We start from the raw sequence: 23931 nt of genomic DNA on the forward strand, positions 1-23931 counted from the left end.
AACTATGTATCTTACTGAATTCTGTTGTTGATGTGATCATGAATCTTACATAGAACGGGGCGGGACTTTGATAAGCGTCAGCTTCTCCCGTACCCTTTTCGTCATGTGCTGAGTATGCAATGTATAATGTTCTGGAGATGAAATGTGTCTATATAAACATGCCGAAATAAACGAAATAATAATAATAAATAATAAATGTATTGAATGCATCACAATACTTTTAACGGTCAAGAAATAAACAATAATAATAACTTAGGCTCATCAGTAGTAGTAACAATGAACATAATTTTAAATGAACATGAAAAACCTTAAATTGCCTTCAAATCAGACAAAACCGTTTATGTTTTTGTTTGCATAATTTCCACAGTTCAACTGTAGATCAACTCAACTTGTATTTCTTATGACAGTTTTCTTTTATTGCACCTGAAAATTTTTGGGGGGGGGGGTTTGGCACTTGTGGACTTTATTTAAAGTATGCGGACAGGAAATTGGTATAATAAGAGTTGGGAAGACGCGCAGGAAAGAGCAACAGGCCAGGGGCCTCATGTACAAAATGTGCGGCGCACAAAAAACGTGCCTACGGCACTTTCTACGCTCACGGTCGGATGTTCAGAAAGTGATTTGAACGTGGAAAGTTGCAGTCCTTCATGTACAAATCATTTCTGGCTGGCGCACTTTTCTGAGGTTTTGTCCGTTGGCAGGGGCGGAGCAGGGGTCCCAGCCCAGGGGGGGCGAAGCATTGTTGATGGGCCCTTGTGGCCAAAACAGCCCCATTAAAACATACAGTCAATCCGGAAAGTATTCAGAACGCTTCACTTTTCCCACGTTTCTTTTATGTTACAGCCCTATTGATAATAGGAATATTTTTTTTTTTTTCTCAGAATTCTACACAAAACACCCCATAATGACAACATGAAAGAAGTTTTGATGCGACTTTTGTAAATTTATTAAAAATAAAAATAACAAGAAATCATATGAGCATAAGTATTCATAACGTTTGCTTAATACTTTGTAGAAGCTCCTCTGGCAGCAATTACAGCCTCAAGTCTTTTTGAATAGGTTGCTACAAGTTTGGCACACCTATTCTTGGGCAGTTTTGCCCATTCTTCCTTACAGACCCTCTCAAGCTCCATCAGGTTGGATGGGGAGCGTCGGTGTACAGCCATTTTCAGATCTCTCCAGAGATGTTCGATGGGATTCAGGTCTGGGCTCTGGCTGGGCCACTCAAGGACATTGACATGGTTGTTCTGAAGCCACTCCTTTGATATTTTGGCTGTGTGCTTTGGGTCGTTGTCCTGCTGAAAGATGAAGCGTCGTCCTAGTCTGAGGTCAACAGCACTCTGGATCAGGTTTTCATCCAAGATGGCTCTGTACATGGCTGCATTCATCTTTCCCTCAATCCTGACTAGTCGCCCAGGTCCTGCTGATGAAAAACACCCCCACAGCATGATGCTGCCACCACCATGCTTCACTGTAGGGATGGTGTTCTCCAGGTGATGAGTGGTGCCTGGTCTCCTCCAAACACGACGCTTGGAAGTCATGCCAAATAGTTCAATCTTTGTCTCATCAGACCAGAGGATTTGTTTTCTCATGGTCTGAGAGTCCTCCAGGTGCCTTTAGCCAAACTCCAGTCGGGCTGCCATGTGCTTTTTAGTAAGGAGGGGCTTGCGCCTGGCCACTCTACCATACAAGCCTGATTGGTGGATTGCTGCAGAGATGGGTGTCCTTCTTGAAGTTTCTCCTCTCTCCACAGAGGAACGCTGGAGTTCTTACAGAGTGACCGTCGGGTCCTTGGTCACCTCTCTGACTAAGGCCCTTCTCCCCCGATTGCTCAGCTTAGGCGGGCGGCCAGCTCTAGGGAGATTCCTGGTGGTTCCAAACTTCTTCCATTTAAGGATGATGCAGGCCACAGTGCTCACTGGGACCTTCAAAGCAGCAGAAATTTTTCTGTACCCTTCCCCAGATTTGTGCCTTGAAACAATCCTGTTTCAGAGGTCTGAAGACAATTCTTTTGACTTCATGTTTGGTTTGTGTTGCAACATGCACTGCCAACTGTAAGAACTTATATAGACAGGTGTGTGTCTTTCCAAATCAAGTCCAATCAACTGAATTCACCACAGGTGGACTCCGATTAAGCTGTAGAAACAACTTGAGAGAGATTAGTGGAAACAGAATGAACCAGAGCTCAATTTTGAGCTTCATGGCAAACGTTCTGAATACTTATGCACAGGTGATATTTATAGTTTTTTATTTTTTATAAATTTACAAAAATCATAACAAAACGTCTTTCATGTTGTCATTATGGGGTATTTTGTGTAGAATTCTGAAAAAAAAAATGTATTCCTATTATCAATAGGGCTGTAACATAAAAGAATGTGTGAAAAGTGAAGCGTTCTGAATACTTTCCGGACTGACTGTAATCGCTAAAAAGAAAAATGCCACGGATCGGCCCCTCTGACACACAACCACAGCAGCAGGCGACACGGTCAGAACCATCCAAATGAGGTTTCAGCACCATGGATTTACCAGTCATTATGTCAAACCTAATCATAAGCCTAATGCAGACTTTAAGATATAGGTATCAAACTAGAGATAAAAATCTAATGACTTCCAGTGATGTCGGATTCAGTACAGCCAAGTAGCACAATTCAGACACACGTGTTCAACCTACACGACAACATTTTACAATTTGCGACGACATGTATTTAACACAATGACCGAGCGACACGGCAGTCAAACAGCAACAAACAATATAGGAAAGGCCATATATTCAGCATTATGACAATGTTATCAGAAATAATTAATATTATGACAGCTTACCATTGATGGTTTCATCCAGCACTGAGCAGAGAACCACAACAAAACCTATTTCCATCCAAGAGGGGGGAAAGTACACCTTGAACCACCCAAAATGCGAAAACTTTATTTAAGGCTACACTTCTGATGCAACAACTAGCTAAATGTAAACAGACAACATGCGCGCGCACGTACCCATGCATGACAGGCAGACACACAAGGGGAGAAGGGACTATTTCTTTCATTTTTATTTTTTAAACAACTTTATCCTTATGAACGCAAGTGTTATAAGTAATCAATTCAATTCAATTTTATTTATATAGCGTCTAATACAACAAATGTTGTCTCTAGACGCTTTCCAGAGATCCAGAACATGAACATAAACATAAACATAAACCCCCGAGCAATTATTACATAAACAATGGCAGGTAAAAACTCCCATAGTGGGAGAAAAGCCTTAAGCCAAACAGTGGCAAGAAAAACTCCCCTTTAGGAGGGAAGAAACCTTGAGCAGGACCAGGCTCATAAGGGGGGGACCCTCCTGCCGAAAGCCAGGGGGAGTCGGGGACGTCAGCAGCACACAGCAGTCATGTGGAAGCAGCAGCGGGATGACCAGAGGGGGGGGGCGCAGGCAGGCGGAAGCAGCAATGGGATGACCGGGGATGGGGGGGGGGACCGGGACCGCAGGCCAGAACGCAGCTCCCGAGGCTCCGGCCTGCAAACATGCACAAAAGAAAAAAGGAGGGCGGCACAAGAAACTACAGGAACGATGGACAAAAATGATAGCTATGAGATATTTATAATAAATAAAAATGGTAATGGAGAAGAGAGGAAGGGAAAAGGAGAGGAGAAGAAGGGTGAGAGGCACTGCCCAGTGGATCATGTCGGTGCCCCCCTGCAGCATAAGCCTATAGCAGCATATCTACCGCGAAGCTATATTTGAGACTAACTATTATAGTCTTGTTCTATAGCTGCAACTATGACTACTGACTCTAACACACTAGAGTTTACACTACCTAGAGATTTACCAACACCAGCTAAAGGTTTACTAAACACTAACTATAGGCTTTACTAAACAGAAAGGTTTTAAGTTTAGTTTTAAAGGTGGAGGTGGTGTCAGCCTCCTTAACCCAGATTGGAAGTTGGTTCCAAAGTAATGGTGCCTGATAGCAGAACGCCCGCCCTCCAAATCTACATTTAGATACTCTAGGAACTACGAGTAAACCTGCACTTTGGGAGCAGAGAGCTCTGCCAGGAACATAAGGCACTATCAAATATTGTAATTAATGTGGAGCTAAGCCGTTTTGGGCTTTATATGCAAGTAATACAATTTTAAATTGGATTCTGAATTTTACAGGTAGCCAATGGAGCGACGCTAACACTGGAGAGACGTGGTCTCTCCTGCTGATTCCTGTCAGTACTCGTGCTGCTGCATTCTGGATCAGCTGGAGCCTATTCAGCAAATTACTTGGACATCCTGCTAACAACACATTACAGTAATCCAGTCTAGAAGATACAAACGCATGAACTAGTTTTTCTGCATCACTCTGCGAGAGGATTTTCCTAAATTTTGCAATATTACGGAGATGGAAAAACCCTATTTTACAAACCTGATTAACATATGGTTTAAACGACAAATCCTGATCGAAAACAACACCAATGTTTCTCACAGTTGCACTGGAAGCCATCGCAACACCATCTAATTCCTTCCTTCCTTCCTTCCTTCCTCTGTTTTATCTGAATTTAGAAGCAAGAAATTTCTGGACGTCCAGTCCTTGATGTCCCTAAGACATGCCTGAAGTTTAACTAACGGTTCTGTTTCATCCAGCTTCATAGACAAATAGAGCTACGTATCATCAGCATAGCAATGAAAGTGTATGCTGTGATTCTGGATTATACTTCCCAACGGCTGCATGTATAAACTGAACAAGATTGGTCCTAGCACTGAACCCTGCGGAACACCATAACAGACCCTTGACTGTTCTGAAGAAACCTCATGTACATGAACAAACTGGAACCTGTCAGATAGATATGATTTAAACCAACGTAGAGCTGTCCCTTTAATCCCAACAACATGCTCTAACCTGTGCAGTAAAAGGCCATAATCAACAGTGTCAAAAGCAGCACTGAGGTCCAGTAGAACCAATATGGACACTAGTCCCTTATCTGAGGCCATAAGGAGGTCATTCGTGACTCGAACCAGTGCTGTCTCTGTGCTATGATGCATTCTGAACCCTGACTGAAAGACTTCAAACAGATCATTTCTATACAAATAGTCACATAACTGGCTTGAAACTGCCTTTTCCAGAATTTTAGATACAAATGGAAGGTTGGAAATTGGCCTATAATTAGCTAAAGTGTCTGGGTCAAGAGAAGGTTTTTTAAGTAAAGGTTTAATTACTGCCACTTTGAAAGCCTGTGGTACATATCCTAAGCTTAGGGATAGGTTGATTTGGTCCAGTATTGTCACACCAATAAGAGAAAAAACATTTTTGAATAGTCGAGTCGGGATGGGGTCTAACATACATGTGGTAGACTTAGCTCTATTAACGAGTGAGGTCAGCTCAGGGAGGTCTATAGGATCAAAACAGTCTAGAGTCAAATCAGAGCCTAGGGAAGTCGCTAAAGCTGAAGAAACGCCCACAACCGGCTGGTGGATTTCTTCTCTATTATTCATTCATACACATTCTCACCAGTGATGGTAAGCTACATTGTAGCCACAGCTGCCCTGGGGCAGACTGACGGAAGCGTGGCTGCCATATCGCGCCTAACGGCCCCTCCGACCACCACCAACATTCACACACATTCACACACATTCACACGGGGCAAGGTGGGTAAGGTGTCTTGCCTAAGGACACTACGACAGCAAACTGGGACAGAGCGGGATTCGAACCGCCGACCTTCCGATCATTGGACGACCCGCTCTATCACCTGAGCTACTGCCGCCCCTCTATACATGGCACTTACACATATTACGGTAATTTTGTAAAGATGGTCATACTACAAGTAAGGGATAATGCCAGACGAGGTGTACATTAACATAAATATATGGACGACACAGGGGCGTGAACCATCTAACGCGAAGCGGAGGCCGGTTTGCCTCCGCGAAGTCCATATATTTATGTTAATGTACACCTCAAAGGGCATTATCCCGCTTATACCATGGTCCCTTACCAAAGAAAATGAATATTAAATCAGTTATTCATGCTTTAATGTGTTTTCAGTTGAAATCATTAGTTTTATAACAAGCCACAGCTGAGCGAAGTTACAAAGTTTTTTATCAAACCATAACTCAGTTTCCCTGGTAACACCTGAGGGTCTGACTAATACCTGGAAAAATCACTACCGTCCTATATGGTCCTTATGCAAAAAACACAGTGTTGACTTCTCCAGTAACTAGGACGGACCTGAGGTACGACTTAGCAATGGGAGATATTCTAGTCCGCTCAGCTCCGCTCGGATATTTCCTTTTCTCTCCTCTTCTGTATCCCAGTCTTCGAAATTGTTAAATTCACAAAATAAATGAAAAGAAATTACAAAAACACTCATGTCGCCGTCCTGCGGTAGCCGGCCCTTCTTCTCTCTCAATCTCTGTTGCCGTGGTTACCACCTGGAAGTTGATCCAGCGCAATGATATTAAAGATATCGGGCAATTTGACCAAACTTGTTTTCTAGGTGTAGATTATCACTTTTAATGTACACCTGCCGGCCAATCAGAATCGAGTATTCACACAGACCGTGGTATAATTGGTGTTAATCTATCTAATGTAACTACTGTGGCTGACATTTATTGTTGTTTCTGTGTTGCTGTTTCTGTTGCAATTTCACTAAAGTACTTCAACCACAGATACCTAAATTATTCTTATTGCGTCGGGGTCTTTATTGGAGTGTGTTTAGCTCACTGTCTACACTGTGTACCGCACACACATGGTCAGGGCAGAAGAAGTGCTGACTGAGGACAATTTGAGTTTGTACAGAATGCATTAAACACACAATCAGTCATCTCAAGGATTTTCTATAAACAAGTTATGATTTTGTTCTGAGGGTGGGTAAGTTTAGCCCTTCACACTTTTATTTTGACATATTGAGATTATTCTGTCCCTGATACGTGTATCATCTACGCACCACTGACAGATAGCTAACAGACAGGATTCAGAGAAAGTCGAACGCAGTTTCTCTTCTTTCCATTCTTTATGTAAAACTGAAATAAACACAAATTTACAAAGCTTTAGTTACGAAAAATATACAACATAAATGAATTTACATTGCTTACGTACACCTGTTACGACAAGAAGCTACATTTAGCTTGGCTTAGTATTTTTAACAAACTAAACATATGAATTTCAAATAATATATAAGTATATCCATTTCCCCAAAACATTAAAAGGTGATGAACTTACAAGCAAAGAGTCTCCAAGGCACAAACGCGAAGAAAAGAGGAGAGAAGCTGTCTCTCTGACCACATGGAGAGCTTTTCCTGGCTGACTGAGTCACATGATCTGAACTAACCACTCAGAAACACTTAACTTACACTACTAAACTACCACCAGGTGGTGCAAAAGAGAAATAATTTGAGGCCACAGAATGTGTGCCATGACACTCCCCGCTTGGTATTAATTATATACCACTATGTAACTAACTAAGAACATAGGAATGTCTACTAAAGTGCACCAAAATATCAGCAAGGCGACATAAGGAGAACTGTTTCTGAAACAGGTCTGAGGAATGTCTTAATTGTCCCATGTTTTGCGACCCTCAACTCAATTTTCCTGACTTTCCCATCGCTGCCAGGAAATGTCTTGGTCACAAGTGCCATCGGCCAGTCATTGCGCTTGGCTTGAGAATCTTTAAGAAGGACAACGTCACCCTCCTTCAGGTTTGGTCTGTCCTCTTGCCATTTCCTTAGGCTCTGAAGTGTTGCCAAGTATTCACGCCTCCATCTACTCCAGAAAATGTCAGCAAGATGCTGCACCTGCCTCCATTGTTGTCTGTGCAGGTCAGATTCCTTGAAGTTGCCTGGGGGAGGAGAGAGAGTGCAGACCTTTTGAGTTAGGAGCATGGCTGGCGTCAACAAGAAAGGTGACTCTGGGTCCGTCGAGATAGGAATTAGAGGCCTTGAATTGACGATTCCAGTGACCTCTGCCATCAGGGTAGAAAGCACATCATGTGTCAAACGAGAGGGACTGTTCTGTTGTAGCATAGAATCAAGTATGCGTCTTGAGACACCTATCATCCGCTCCCAGGCTCCTCCCATGTGGGATGCATGAGGTGGATTGAAGACCCATGAACAGCCCTCTTCGCTAAGGTACTTCCTTACTCTGTGTTCATGGGGGACGGTCAGCAGCATTTCCAGGTCTTTGCAAGCCCCTGTGAAATTAGTCCCACAATCTGAGCGTATCTGCTTGGCGGGTCCTCTCAGAGCAAAAAAACGTCTTAAGGCATTTATGAAGGTGGAGGAGTCCATGCAGTCAATCAACTCAATATGTATGGCACGAGAGCTCATACAGGTGAAGAGAACAGCCCATCTCTTACTTTGCAACTGCCCTCCTCGCGTACGTCTTGCAACAACTGTCCAAGGACCAAACACGTCCAGTCCTACATACGTGAATGGTGGTTCGGTGGACAGGCGATCGATGGGTAAGTCTGCCATCTTCTGCTCGGTTGCCTTTCCACGAAGCTTGTTGCATTTCACACATTTGTGAATAATGCTGTTGATACGCTTCCTGGCACCAACAATCCAATACCCTGCAGTGCGAACAGCAGCTTCAGTAAACACTCGACCTTGATGCTTTACTCTGTCATGATAGTGTTCCACAAGAAGCTTTGCGACATAGCTGCTGCCTGGAATAAGCACAGGGAACTTTTCTTTGAAGTCCAACGCAGCATGCTTAAGCCGACCTCCTATCCTGAGGAGGTCTCCATCATCCAAGTAAGGGTCCAGTTTCTTCAGAACACTGTTCTTTGGAATGTCTTTTCCGCTAGCAATACAAGCATGCTCTTCTCCATAAGCTTCTCTTTGCACACTTTTGATTATGACAGTCTCTGCTTGTTGCAGTTCTTCCACGGTACAAGGTTTTGTACAGTGGTGCCATGATTTGCAGGTTCTGTCCTGAACGTCAGCCTTATAAGACTTGGCAACATGTATTAGTGAAGCTGTGGCTCTCACTAATGACTTCCACGAAGAGAAACGCTCAAAGCGTTGAGATCCTAGGAGGGGACTCTGAGTAGATAGAGTGGTGGAGAATGAACGAACTTCTACATCCAAGTCCGGATCAACAAGGTCAAACTTGTCCTCTTCCAAAGGAGGTTCTTTTCCTGTTTGTGATAGGAATGCAGGTCCTGTTAGCCAGGTGGTGGAGCTTAACTGAGCTGCTGGTACAGAGCGAGTGGCATGGTCTGCAGCATTATGCTTTGTAGAAACATAATGCCATTGTGTTGGGCTTGAGACCTTCCTGATGCGCTGCACTCGATTGCTGACGTACACGTAGAATCGCCTTGTCTGGTTATGGATATAACCAAGCACGACTCTGCTGTCGGTGTAAAACTCCACAGCATCTGGGATGAGATCCAATTCACTTGTGGCTATCTCCGCTATCTCTGCAGCTAGAACAGCAGCTCCCAGTTCCAGTCTAGGAATAGTGTGAGCAGCTTGTGGAGCTAGCTTCGCTTTACCAAGAACAAATCCAACATGACATGCCCCTTCTCTGTCGATGACACGGAGGTACACTACTGCTGCAACTGCTTTGACAGAAGCGTCCGAGAAAATGTGAAGCTCCTTTCTCAGGGCTGTAGAGAGAGTGGAGGGAGCATATGGCCTGGGAATCTCCAACTGTTCAAGATCATGGAGCGATTTCCTCCAGGTGTTCCATTGTTCTTCCTTTTCCTCAGGAAGAGGGGAATCCCAGTCAAGAGCCTCGCTTGATAATTCGCGTAGCAGGAACTTTCCTTGGATGCTGATGGGCGCGATGAACCCGAGCGGATCAAAGAGACTGTTGACAGTGGCAAGTACTCCTCTACGTGTATACGGCTTCTCTGTGTCAGCTACGCAGAAGGTAAACACATCTTTCTTCAGATCCCAGCTAAGTCCGAGGCTGCGTTGGATAGGAGCAGGATCTTTCTCCAGGTCGAGGTCCTTGAGTCCTTTAGCACGATCGTCAATGGGGAACGCTTCCATTACCTCCTTACTGTTAGAGGCAAACTTATGAAGTCTCAGGTTCGAGTCAGCGAGCATCTCCTGTGTTCGTGCTAACAGGTCGATAGCTTCAGTAGCTGTGGGCACTGACAGAAGTCCATCGTCAACATAAAACTCTCTGTCAACAAAGTGTTTAGCATCTGAGCCATAGTCCTCTTCACCATGAGCAGCCGCACATCGGAGACCATAAATGGCCACAGCAGGGGACGGACTGTTACCAAACACGTGCACCCTCATGCGGTACTCGATGATCTCTTTGCTGGTGTCGTTGTCTTTAAACCATAGAAAGCGGAGAAAATCTCTGCTGTCCTCCCTGACGATGAAACTGTGGAACATCTGCTCGATGTCTGCAGTTACGGCGACCAATTCTCGTCTGAAACGTAACAGAACTCCCAGTAGACTGTTGTTTAAGTCTGGGCCAGAAAGCAGAACATCGTTCAGAGAGATGCCTTGTTTTTGTGCACTAGAATCGAACACGACTCTGATCTGACCTGGCTTCTGAGGGTGGTAAACCCCGAAGATCGGTAGGTACCAACACTCCTGACCCTCTTGCAGGGAAGGGGCTACCTCAGCATGGTCACGATCAAAAATGTTCTGCATGTAGTTGACGAAGTGTGTTTTCATCTCAGGCTTCTTCTCCAGAGTGCGTAGTAAGGATGTTAAACGTGTCAACACCTGGTCTCTATTGTTGGGGAGCCGCTTTCGTGGTGTCTTGAATGGGAGCGGTGCCACCCAACTGTTGCTGTCATCTATGAACATCTCTCTATTCATGATTTTCAAGAAGTGTCTGTCTTCAATAGACGGTCCAACTTTATCGTCGTTCTTTGACCTTTCAAAGATGGCACTCCCTATGGCACAGCTGTCGAAGGTGAGAGTGTCGCATTCAAGAGAAACTTCAGGCGGATGTTCAACGCTGAACTTCTCCTTGACACAGAACCGGTTGGGACATGGAGGGAAAAGAGAAGGACGTCCATTTTCTAGTACATGGGTGCGGTAGGCACTTACAGCTGCAGACTTGTGCACTGATCCTAGGCAGACGTCTCCTACCACAACCCAACCCAGATCAAGTCTGTGTGCATAGGGGGTGTTGTGGGGTCCATTCCGCTGCTCTCGCACTTTATGGAGCTGAAGGATGTCACGACCCAAGAGAATGAGAATCTGGGCTTCTGGGTCCAGTGGAGGAATGTAATGAGCAATAGGTTTTAGGTGAGCATACACCTGCGCTGCCTCTTGAGTCGGTATTTCTGTCCGGTTATCTGGCATGTCATTACATTCAATCAGAGTTGGCAGTTTTACCTTTGTCGATCCATCTAAGGACTCCACTATGAACCCTGTGGCCCTCCTGCCTGTGGTTTCTATCACGCCTGCACAGGTACGGAGTGTGTATGCTGAGCTTACTCCTTCGATGTTCAACAGGTCGAAGAACTCGGTTCTGCAGAGTGAGCGATTACTCTGTTCATCTAAAATTATGTAAAGCTTCACTGCTTTCTCTGGGCGGCCTTCTGGATACACTTTAGCTAGGCAGATCTTCGAGCACGACCTTGAGCCTCTCTCATCTCCACAGACGTCAGTACATTTAGAAGTAACATCAGGTTGAGCAGCCTCGGTCTCTCCCTCCCCGCTTTGCTCGATTGGTGTTAAAGGGGGTGGTCCCGGATGAAGGGCTGCAATGTGAGTGTCACTATTACATTCCTTACATCTGATTGCTATGTTGCAATTCCTGGCCAGATGAGTGGTTGTAGCACAGCATCTGAAGCAGATGCCATTTTCTTTTAAGAAAGTCTTACGTTCCTGTAGGGGTTTGTTCCTAAACCCTCGGCAGCGTCTGAGAGGATGGGGTTTCTTATGTAGAGGGCAATTTTTGTCAACATCATCTAAATGACCGCTTGAACCTCTTGTTTGACTCGCAGTCTCTGGTAAGACTTCCGTCTTGTGGGTATAGACTGAGCTTTTCACTTGTCTTTTTACAGGCTGCTCCATTTTTGTCAGACCTGTCCTGTCTGGTCCTGATGAAAGAGCAAAACTTGGGTCGTTTCGTGTCCGTGCCTCTCTGCTGACAAAGTCACAGAAGAACGAAAATGGAGGAAAGGCTACTTTACGTAGAGTTTTGTACTGAGAACCTTGAGCCATCCACTTCTCTTGAAGACCATAAGGTAGCTTATCTACAATAGGCGCTACGCCGCGAGCTGTGTCTAGATAAGCGAGTCCTGGCAAGAAACCTTCATATTTAGCAGACTCCACTTCCTGTAGAAGATCTCCAAGCTCACGGAGTTTGTTGGCATCTCTATTACTTATCCTTGGAAAGTTGTCGATCCTGTCAAAGAGAGACTTTTCTATTACCTCAGGAGAGCCATAGCAGTCTTCCAAGCGCTCCCACACCTTTACTAGGCCTTTAGTTGGATCTCCTACATGCACGGCTCGAATCCTCCTCACGTGACGTGCTGAATGCTCACCCAACCATTTTGATAGAAGGTCTAGCTGCTCACCAGCTGATAATTGCAACCCGTCTATGGTGTTCATGTAGGAGGATTTCCACGCCCAATAGCTCTCAGGACGATCATCAAACTTGGTAAGTCCTGAGGTAATAAGCTCACGTCGTGCTAAGTACCTAGCAACATCACCCACATTGTTATCTCCAGTGAGTAGTGTTTTTGGAGCAATAGGTGAAAAAGTGAATGGAGGTGCCGGTGAGATGGGATGAGGCGCTGGTGTTAACTTTTGAGGTTGCTGTACTTCATCATTATTAAGCATTTCGGTAAGAGCTGTAACATTTTGAGCTGTAAGGCGATTCTGCCTCGTTGGTGTTTCAGGTCTGAGTACATGGATAATAGGTTCTACTGGTTGATATGGCTCAGCCTCTACAGGAGTCGTTAATCCCAGCTGGGACTGGCTCTTTATGTAGTCGCGGATGCGTTCGGAGATGTCACCTGAATCTGAGTTCTTTCCATGCTCGCTTCCTGCTGCTGCCTCTAGCACCTCTGTCTCAGCGATGGCTGCGGCCACTTCTCCATCATGCTTTATAGCTGCTAGTGTTGCTTCCATACGAGCCTCTGTCACTTTGAGTTTAGCTTTTTCAATCATAATTTCAGATTCCTTCTTGATGAACTCGGCCTTGACTCGGGCTGCCTCTAGCTTGGCACGGGCCTTGGCAGCAGCGGTGCTAGCTGATGAGCTGCGTGATCCACGTGATGAAGCTGAGGCTATGGATCTGGTCTTGAGAGTTTCATTTTGCTCCTTTGCATCTTCACCCCTTAATGCTTTCTCCGACATCATGTATTTCCGTTGCCTACCAGGCGTATGGAGCGTGATGATGTGTGAGGAATACTTGAGGTGAAGCTTGCTTTCTTGAGCTGTTGTGCCCGCTGTAGCGTTGCTTTTTTACTATTCTGTCCCTGATACGTGTATCATCTACGCACCACTGACAGATAGCTAACAGACAGGATTCAGAGAAAGTCGAACGCAGTTTCTCTTCTTTCCATTCTTTATGTAAAACTGAAATAAACACAAATTTACAAAGCTTTAGTTACGAAAAATATACAACATAAATGAATTTACATTGCTTACGTACACCTGTTACGACAAGAAGCTACATTTAGCTTGGCTTAGTATTTTTAACAAACTAAACATATGAATTTCAAATAATATATAAGTATATCCATTTCCCCAAAACATTAAAAGGTGATGAACTTACAAGCAAAGAGTCTCCAAGGCACAAACGCGAAGAAAAGAGGAGAGAAGCTGTCTCTCTGACCACATGGAGAGCTTTTCCTGGCTGACTGAGTCACATGATCTGAACTAACCACTCAGAAACACTTAACTTACACTACTAAACTACCACCAGGTGGTGCAAAAGAGAAATAATTTGAGGCCACAGAATGTGTGCCATGACAGAGATGTTTTATCTGAATGTTTCTGGCTGTCAAGAGCCATTGATAACAGAACATGCTTACTGTAACATGGCACTCAGACATAAAACTCTTCATTGTTTCACTGCGAACATGACAGACAGCACTTGACTTGAACTGAAAAAGGATTTGTCAGGTCAGCCAACAACAGGATCTAAGTCTTTTTCTCTTTCCTTGCAGATACATAAAGCCAAAGAGAGAACCACAAGTTACTGCTGTGATAGGAGTGATAAAGTCCTCACCACTTCACCAGGTCTGAAGGTCCGAAAGAGGATTCATACTGAAGAGAAGCTGTACAGCTGTGATCAGTGTGGGAAAGCTTTTACCAAATCAAGTCTTTTAAAGCGTCATCAGCGTATCCACACTGGAGAAAAGCCGTACAAATGTGATCAGTGTGGTGTGGCTTTTACCCGAATAGGTGATCTAAGGAGTCATCAGCGTATTCACACTGGAGAGAAGCCTTACAGATGTGATCAATGTGGGGCAGCTTTTACCATGTCATGTAATCTAAAGCGTCATCAGCGTATCCACACTGGAGAAAAGCCGTACAAATGTGATCGGTGTGGGGCAGCTTTTACCCAACAAGGTGATCTAAAGATTCATCAGCGTATCCACACTGGAGATAAACCTTACACATGTGATCAGTGTGGGGCAGCTTTTACCCAAAAATATAGTCTAAGGAGTCATCAGCGTATTCACACTGGAGATAAGCCTTACAGATGTGATCAGTGTGGGGCGGCTTTTACCTTGTCAGGTAATCTAAGGAGTCATCAGCGTATTCACACTGGAGATAAGCCTTACAGATGTGATCAGTGTGGGGCAGCTTTTACCCGACAAGATATTCTAAGGAGTCATCAGCGTATTCACACTGGAGATAAGCCTTACAGATGTGATCAGTGTGGGGCGGCTTTTACCCAACAATGGGATCTAAGGAGTCATCAGCATATTCACACTGGGGATAAGCCTTACAGATGTAATCAATGTGGGGCAACTTTTACCCAACAAGGTAATCTAAGGCGTCATCAGCGTATTCACACTGGAGATAAACCTTACAGATGTGATCAGTGTGGGGCGGCTTTTATCCAACAAGGTCACCTAATGAGTCATCAGCGTATTCACACTGGGGATAAGCCTTACAGTTGTGATCAGTGTGGGGCAACTTTTACCAAACAAGGTTATCTAAGGCGTCATCAGCGTATTCACACTGGATAAAAAATTGTCTGTGATCAGTGTGGGGCAGCTCTTTTTTTTATTTTTTTTATTATCCATGATTTTTTACCCATTTTATCACCCAGTGCTAATACCTAAGTGACAGTCCTGGGCATTGCTGCCCTCTGCCAACCCCAGGGAGGCCTAACTGAGCTCACGTCTCCTTCTTATCCTGAGGAGCGTGGTGGCCGCTTCTTTTCACCAGACAGGGTGGGGCTTCTCTGGCCGGACGTAGCGCGTGGAAGGATCACGTTATTCCAGCCGGATCCTCCCCACCCCATCTGTTGCCCCGGTTGGCCAGAGGGGGCATGTTTAGCCCAGGACTGTGTGCATGTTTTTGTGAGGGTAGCTCACATTAGCTACCCTGGGGAACACGGGTAGAACATGGGGCAGCTTTTACTCGGAGAGGTCAATTAAAGAAACACATTTAGACATGTTATGTTGTTCTGAGAAAAAAAGAAATTAGGAGTTTTGTTTTCAGTTTCAACTGAAAAATGTGTTTATCTTAAATTTGACTTTTCACCAGTTTGTTTCATTGTTCTGCGTCTAGAAAATCATTTAAATAAAAAAGTTCTTTGTTTGCCTGCTGGATTTCAGTTTCCTGCTCACTGCAAACTCACAACAAGGCATCACTGTCAGAATATTAGAAAAGAGACACAGTAGTGCGTTTTTCATGTGGTTTTTATCACCATCTGTACTATTCATGCTGGATTTAAATTACCTCTGGACCTGCACTAATTCTAAAATGACACCATGACTTCTGTATTTCGTTCAGCTGATTCACACTAGATAAGTGAAGTCTGTGTTGTACTGCCCTCATTCTGTTGAACAATTCCCTTTATTTAACACTACATTTCAATATGGAGTCAAAAGCAACTGAGTAGACACTTAAGTATTAGATTTCAGTGACTACCATGTCACATTCTGAAAAGGGACCAAATTAAGAAAAAAGCATTATTGGCATACAGTATGTTTTAAGTTGCTATGCTAACGGTAAACTTAATGGTAAATGTAATCAGAGTTTCCGTTGAAGCTCTCTATGTTCTTTGAGTTTGAATAAAGATTTAAAAAAGCTGTTTTTTTGTGGGTTTTTTTGTTTTTTACTATATGATGCGGCCACATGTGTCCTCTCGTTATTCTGCTGATCTGGATTTCTTCAAAGACCCCGTGTGAAGCTTGATGTTGGTTAATTTATGTATGAATATCATCTAAAAATATCAGATCACTACACTATATGGGGTGCATATGTAGTGGAAAATCCTGGTCCCCCTACATTCATTTCTATAAGTATTATAAGTATTAGAAAATAAGTCAAGAGTCAGATCCGTCCTGGTGTTCCGTTCAAATACTGCAGAGGTCTTTATTGCAAATTACAAATATACTTTTGAAGGGTCTGGGGACCACACCCATTTATCCAACAAAATCCCTCAAACCCTCTCCTCATGTCAATTCAACCAGTGGTACAGAAATAAATCATTCACCTTCTTACATCACTATCTACCCTCCCCAGCGTCTTTTTTACCACCATAGGTGCCATCTCCCACGTCTCGTGTCATTGCTCAAAATCTGGAGATCATTTTGGGCCTCACAGGGAGGATTCCCCGAGAGACACTTGTTTATTACTAATCTTGGTGTAAATTGTTCAAACAGGAGCTACCTCTAGACACCTGGTGTGATGTATGACGCTCCTTGTACCCAAGAAAGGGGAGATAATTTTGAACATACACAGAGTGAGGCCTATTTGCAAGAGGCCCATGCATGTGTTTCCTTCCAATCTGAGCAAATACAAGCAGATACTTTATAGCACACACATTCCTTTGATAGAGTTGCAGTGATTCTTTACGGACACCAAAGCTTTAAAAACAACCATGATTATACAAAAGTGTCACTCTCTCTCCACTACTAGGGAGGGGCAGATGGGGAAAGAAACTCACAAACGCACACACACACCTATACCCACACACCCACACACATACAGGGAAACAGAGGGAGAGAGACTTTTTGAAGTTAGACTTTAGCATTTTAAAAAGACAGATATAAATCCTTTCTCCTACAATTTCCCCCTGTGGCCATAAAAAGGGCCACCCATCATAATCCTTAGTTCTTGACATACATTTTCACTCTTAGGGTATGTAAATACAGCACACAGATTACTGAGGTATATGATTACTTAACAGTCTATCCCACAGTGAGTATCACCATCTGAGACACTGTCCCAGCCGCTAAGGCGGCTGGATGACCATGACTCGAAACCATCTCGGGACTAGCCCATCCTGATGATTCAGTGATAATCACTGCTGGGCCCCTACTAGCCGACCCTTGCGGACATGGCAAGTGAAACATCCTCCCGTCTGTATAGTGACAGGAGATGGGAGGTAAAAACCCTTGCCAGGTGGCAACGTCAGCAGCACACCATTTCCACAATTTACGAGTAATATAAAATTCATAAAATCACACGTGAGCATGCAATCAGATATATTGGTGAATAATAAGATTAATAACAGCACACATCAAACCATGTCTATTCTGCTTACACAGCTAGTTACTGTTGGTTTGTCCTAGGGAAGATTCCCTGGTACGCTAATGAGGAGTAATCCTCTTAACTTTTCCTTTTCTTCTTTTTTTGTAACAAATTTTTCTTATTTGTTTTCAGCTTCCTTGCCACTATGATCATTAGTTCAAGGCTTGCTTGTAAGAATCTAACTAAAACATTTTTCACCCATCATGCCCTTGTTCTAACAGGCTAACCTTTCAACATTCGGGGTTAACTCCCCTGGTACTCCAACAGTCATATTGTTATATAACAATATACTACTTCACTGTGCTTCTGCACTGGTGAATTCATCACAGGTCCAGACACATAGTCTGGTCACTATTCTTAACCTTCTAATCATTTTTATAGGTAATTACGAGTTATTCATTAATCATCTCCACACTTGTTTCTGGTGTTTATCAGCCTTCTTGATACATCTCATTTTCTCACATATGATGCTCAAGTCTCTTCCCCCTATTGTCTCCTTGGTGGAGGGTCGTGGAAGTCTTGATGGGGTGTGGGGGTTTCCTCCACCCCTCTTCTAAGTCCGGCTTCCATTCCACTGACAGCCGCAGCATGTTGTAGCAGTCTGGCCTGACAGACTTTGAGGAGAGTGATATTGGCCTGCTGTAGCTGTGCCATGATCTGCTGAGTTTGACGGTGGGCAGCTTGCATATGCTCCATTTCTCTTCGCATGCTCCGCAGAGCTTGATCATGGGCAACTTGCATCTGTTCCCTCTCTCTTTGATGCATGTTGACTGCTTGTCGAGCGAACTCTAATTCCCGAGTCAGATTCTCATCATCTAGTTTCAGTTCTCTCCTACGTAGCTGGCTCTTGTGTCTATAAGCAAGGCCCCTGATCTTCTGGATCTGCTTACGGGCAGCAAGAGTTAGACCCGATCGCAGATCTGAATAAGTTCTGCTATGGCGCTTTTGCACTAGTCTCACTTCTCCTCGGTTCTACCCGCTACGGCCCCATTTTGAGCTTTCGCACTAGGGCTGAGACGGGTAAAGCCGCTCCAAGTCGATACTATTTCTGTAACCATTTCAGTGAGGTTCTTTGCGGGCTGAGCAGGGATTATTTCTGAGGTCACCACCCTCCTCGCCACCGATTGGTCGGGGGGCGGGGCCGTCACCACCCTCCACACCTCTGATTGGTCGGGGGCGGGGCCGTCAGACGTTTGAATCAGGAAGCGGGAGTCAGCGCCAGAGTTATTATCGTTCACGAAAACGAACGAAATAACGAAAACTAAAATTGAAAAAACAATTTCGTTAACTGAACTAAATAAAAACGGAAATTAAAAGGCAAAAACGATAACTAACTGAAACTATATTGCGTGTTTAGAAAACTAACTAAAACTAACTGAAATTATAGATATCATTTCCTCCGTTTTCGTCCCTGTCAATATAAGCCTCATTGTATGATTCATTTTTCCGCTCCAGCCGTTTATCTCCGACTGGCAGCTGCGGCACCTTAACGCCTCACGGTCCGTGACGTCACCCCTTTTTACGCAGCATCAAGTCATGGCGGCAGCAAAAGTTGGAAGAAAGCGGCAAAGTCCCATATGGGACTTTTTCGAATATGACAAGGAGAGAGGTAAAAGCAAGTGTCTTGTCTTGGAAACAGACAAAATATGCGGCTTGCTTCTCAAGGGGAAAAACCCCACCAATCTTAAAGTCCATTTAAGAAGCTCGCACAGCGCGGCTAACGTCGAGTACCTTAACAAGCTGGCTGCTGTGAGCAGCCCGCCGCCCGCAGAAAGATTAGCGACATCCTCCCGGCCCGGTGGCACGGGGAAGGAGAGAACTTTAATGGACTGCTTTCACCGACGACCAAACAGCTGCTGGTTAGTAAATACAGAAGAACACCACAAGCGGGAAGATGCACTGGTTAACATGTTTATTGAGACCGGAATGTCGACACGGCTGTGTGACTCCAGCGCCTTCAAAGGGTTCTGCACTTTACTCGAACCGAAGTTTAAATCTCCCGGTGCTGCAAGAGTGAACAACCTTTTTGGAGCTAAGATGGAAAAGGCAAAGCACAAATTAAAAGAAATGTTAACGGACGTGAGGAAGCTAACCCTCTGTGTGGATGGTTGGAGCAAGAAAGGACTAACAGCATCCTTCTTAGGTGTGTCAGCATGTTTTTATCATCCACCCCGAGGCCAAGTTTACCATGCTCTGCTGAACCTACACCGAATAGAACATCCACACACAGGGGAGGCTATTGCTCGCTGCATTGATGACACATTAAATGCATGGGATATATGCGAAGACAAGGTGCTGCTGATTGTGACAGATAACGGCTCCAACATTGTAAAGGCTGTACGGCTGATGCGAGATAGAAGCCGAGAACAAAGAGAGGAGTCCACAGATGGTTCACGGGGTCAACCAGGAGACGCTAGGGAGGAAGGCCTGGATGAACTGTGTGTCCAATCAGAATCAGAGGAGACAGACGAGGAGGATGAGGAGACTGGAGACATTGGTAAGTGTGGTTATCGTGCTAAATATGTCTTAATAAGATGTCACAATGATCTACAGTAAGCAGCAGTATTGTAAGCTAAGGCCGGCAATAAAAATATAAATATTCTATCATGATATATCACAATAATGACATCACAGTAGAACACATTTAATGTACAAACAAATTAAATAATGTACTTTGTAATGGCCTGAGTGATATAGTTGAAATAACTTCCATGATAGTGAATTGTATATTGGTTAATATAAATAATTATTGGTTGTAAGTGCTGACTTGTTCAAAGGGCAAAGGGCTTGTGCAAAGGGCTAAAGTGATAAGGTTAAGGTGAACATCTCAAAACTGTGACAATATTTTAAGGATGACTATTGGTGTTTTCACAAAATATTAGTCTAATGAGATTAATATATTAATGAGAAAAAAAAGTATCATCCATGCTCTAAAACCAAGGGTTACCACAGAAAAGTCCTAATTCATAAATAATTATTTATTAAACTGCACTATTCTTTTGTGTGTTTAACATTTGATGATAATATTTGTTTTTCTGTTCTCTCTGTTTGCTTTGCTAAGAGCTTGAGCTGCCAGATGATGTGGAGAACAAGTTCCAGAGGATGCCATGCCTGGCCCACACCCTTCAACTCAACCTGAAAGATGCTATGAAGCACCCAAATGCTGAATCGCTTATATCAAGAGCAAGAAAGCTGGTGCATACTGTGAGGAAATCATCTGTGGCAAATGAGGCATTGATCAAAAAGTGTGGCAAAACTCTGGTCCGAGATTGTAGCACACGCTGGAACAGCACTTTTGATATGCTGAGAAGACTACTGGAGATCAGAACTGAAGTAAACCAAGTACTTGAGGAGTTGGGCATGGACACACTTCTCACAAGCGATTGGGCTAAGATGGAGAACCTGGTCAAGCTACTTGAGCCCTTTGCCATTCACACAGACCAGCTTCAGAGTGACAGCCAGTCACTCTCACAGGTAGTGCCATGTCTGCTCAACCCGGAGGCACATTTACAGATGACTACAGCTCCTGGGAAACAATTAGCTCAAGTCCTGCTGAAATCCTTGCGAGATCGTTTCGCAGCCATTCTTAGCCCTGATTACTCACAGTTTGATGCCACACCAGCAGCAGCCTGCCTGTTGGATCCAAGTGTTTCACTGATTCTTCAAAGCGCAGATATGGTGCCACTGAGGAGGGCAGCACAGTCCTTAGTGGAGAACCTGGCAGCACAGTATAACCCAGCCACTACTCCTCAAGATACTGTCACTGCCACTCAAACTGCAGCAGACTCTCCTCCTACTGTCCTGCAGAAATACCGCTTCCTTGCATCTCGTATGGAGGTCCATGTGTCATTGACAAATCAGCATGATCATGTGACAGACAGTGTGTTGACTGAAATGAAGAGGTATGTTGATAATGTTAAACAGGGTGTGTGCAATGAGACACCATTGCAATTCTGGAGATCAAGAGAGGCTGTCCATCCAAAACTGGCCCCTGTGGCACTGGATCTCGTTAGTGCCCCTGCCTCACAAGCCTTTGTGGAGCGCATCTTCTCTGTGTGCGGACTCTTGTCATCTGGACTGAGAAACAGAGCAACCACATCTCTGGAGCAACGTGTTTTCCTCAAAATCAACAAAAAATTGTTGCTTGACTGAACTACACACACACACACACACACACACACACACACACACACACACACACACACACACACACACACACACACACACACACACACACACACACACACACACACACACACACACACACACACACACACACACAAACAAACTCACACACAAACAAACTGTCTCATCTGATGTTTTGAGATTTTTTTCATTTGGTTTGATTCAGATTGTTCACACCTTATTCGGCTGTTCAGAGTGAACGTCTTTGTTGGTTTGTCTGTGTGGTTACAAGATCTGTCTCAGTGACACACACAATGTTCATTTGCAATGCACTTTATATGTATTCATTAAGGGAGTAATTAAAATAAAAAGTAAGTGATTGTTAACTCACCCCTTTTGTATCTTTTGTTGAATTTTATTATACGTTACATTACAGGACTGTCTCAGAAAATTAGAATATTGTGATAAAGTTCTTTATTTTCTGTAATGCAATTGGAAAAAAAAAAATGTCATACATTCTGGATTCATTACAAATCAACTGAAATGTTGCAAGCCTTTTATTATTTTAATATTGCTGATTATGGTTTACAGTTTAATATTAAGATTCCCAGAATATTCTTATTTTTTGAGATAGGATATTTGAGTTTTCTTAAGCTGTAAGCCATGATCAGCAATATTAAAATAATAAAAGGCTTGCAATATTTCAGTTGATTTGTAATGAATCCAGAATGTATGACGTTTTTGTTTTTGTAATTGCATTACAGAAAATCACAATATTCTAATTTTCTGAGACAGTCCTGTACATACGTTCGGGATTTAAAAAGGTAAGAACCTTTTTAAATCCCGAACCTGACAAATAACCCAACATATGAAAAAACTAAAACTAAAACTGAAACTAATAAAAACTAAACTAAAACTAAGCATTTTTGAAAATATAAAAACTAATAAAAACTAGCAAACCCACACTAAAAACTAATGAAAACTAACTGAATTGAAGGAGAAAAAGTCAAAACGAAATAAAACTAAACTAAAATGAAAAATTCAAAACTATTATAACCCTGGTCAGCGCGAGGCGACTCGCGGCTCGCAGCGATTTTATTATAAAGCGCAAAACGTCTGTTTGGTGATCCAACTCTGAGGTGCAGATGTTCATAAACCTGGTGGCTGTCGAGAAAAAATTTAAAAAGCGATGTAGACGGGCTGTTTTACTCTCAGCCGCTCCCGGCTCCAGCTGATTTCTCATCAGCGCCGACATGAACAAAGCGGTTGCGCAATCGAGTACGTCACAGCAGCTTCACCCCAACCCTCCCACTTCTCCCCTGGCAGTGCGAAAACACACGTGTGGAACCGTGCCATGCCGCGCCGAGCCGAGCCGAGCCGGACTGAGCCGATACTAGTGCAAAAGTGGCTCTAGTCATATCGCAGGTAGGCGAAGGTCGTTAAGGCACGTGTACTGCTCAATAGAGAGGGTCAAAAATCTTAAAAGGAACCCTGGCTATTAAGACATGTAGGTCTTAAAAGTTAAATGTTGGTATCAATTATAACAATGTGATATAAAAAACCTTTTTGATGTCTTCGTTTCTATAAAATTTGAAAATATAATTTAACTAGTAGGTCGCCATTGTTGTTTACATTCTGGGTAGTGACGTCAGACAGTGGCTCCTGCTAGCCCCCGTACACTGTTTTGACACCCAGAAAAAGATGAAAACACAGCTAAACAGGTGACGGCGCACCAGAAACACAGATCAAAACACAGCTAAACATTAAGGTAACGGTGCACCTACAAAAAAGTAAAAAAAAAAAAAAAAAAAAGTGCCGCACCATACAGCATGAACTACAAAAACACCATAAAACTCAGATAGACTAACAGACCACACATTTCAACTAGCAGATAACCGATGCTACACTAAAAACCCCAGCCAGATCTGGCTTCATTAAATTAAATAAAGATGTTCTTGCCTATTTGAAGCGAAGTCTGCGCCTCCCGTTTCGTCAAAGTCCCGGGCCAGTCCCCTCAGCCTCTGGTCTGTCATCAAACGGTGGATCCAGCCCCGAGGCCGGTTTTAGGGGGGGGCAGGGGTGGGCTATGCCCACCCAAACGTGCCTCCTGCACACCGGCGTCTCCATCCCGGCGGCGGCGAGAGAGGAGAGAGGAGAGCGGAGAGCGGATGGCAGATGGCGGT

At 43.9% G+C, this 23931-nt stretch overlaps 1 protein-coding gene across 1 annotated transcript in view; it reads left to right on the forward strand.

The window, feature by feature from the left end:
- The window catches only part of LOC133421592 (zinc finger protein 665-like), a 72333-nt gene extending 56163 nt beyond the window's left edge, over positions 1-16170 (forward strand). The window contains exon 5 of the mRNA XM_061711244.1: positions 14074-16170. Within this exon, the coding sequence (XP_061567228.1) occupies positions 14074-15105 (1032 nt within the window). The 3' untranslated portion in view covers positions 15106-16170. The remainder of the gene's footprint in view (positions 1-14073) is intronic.
- The last annotated feature ends 7761 nt before the right edge of the window (positions 16171-23931 follow it).

Source organism: Cololabis saira, chromosome 21, assembly GCF_033807715.1.
Source record: "Cololabis saira isolate AMF1-May2022 chromosome 21, fColSai1.1, whole genome shotgun sequence".
In the NCBI taxonomy this organism is placed as follows: domain Eukaryota; kingdom Metazoa; phylum Chordata; class Actinopteri; order Beloniformes; family Belonidae; genus Cololabis; species Cololabis saira.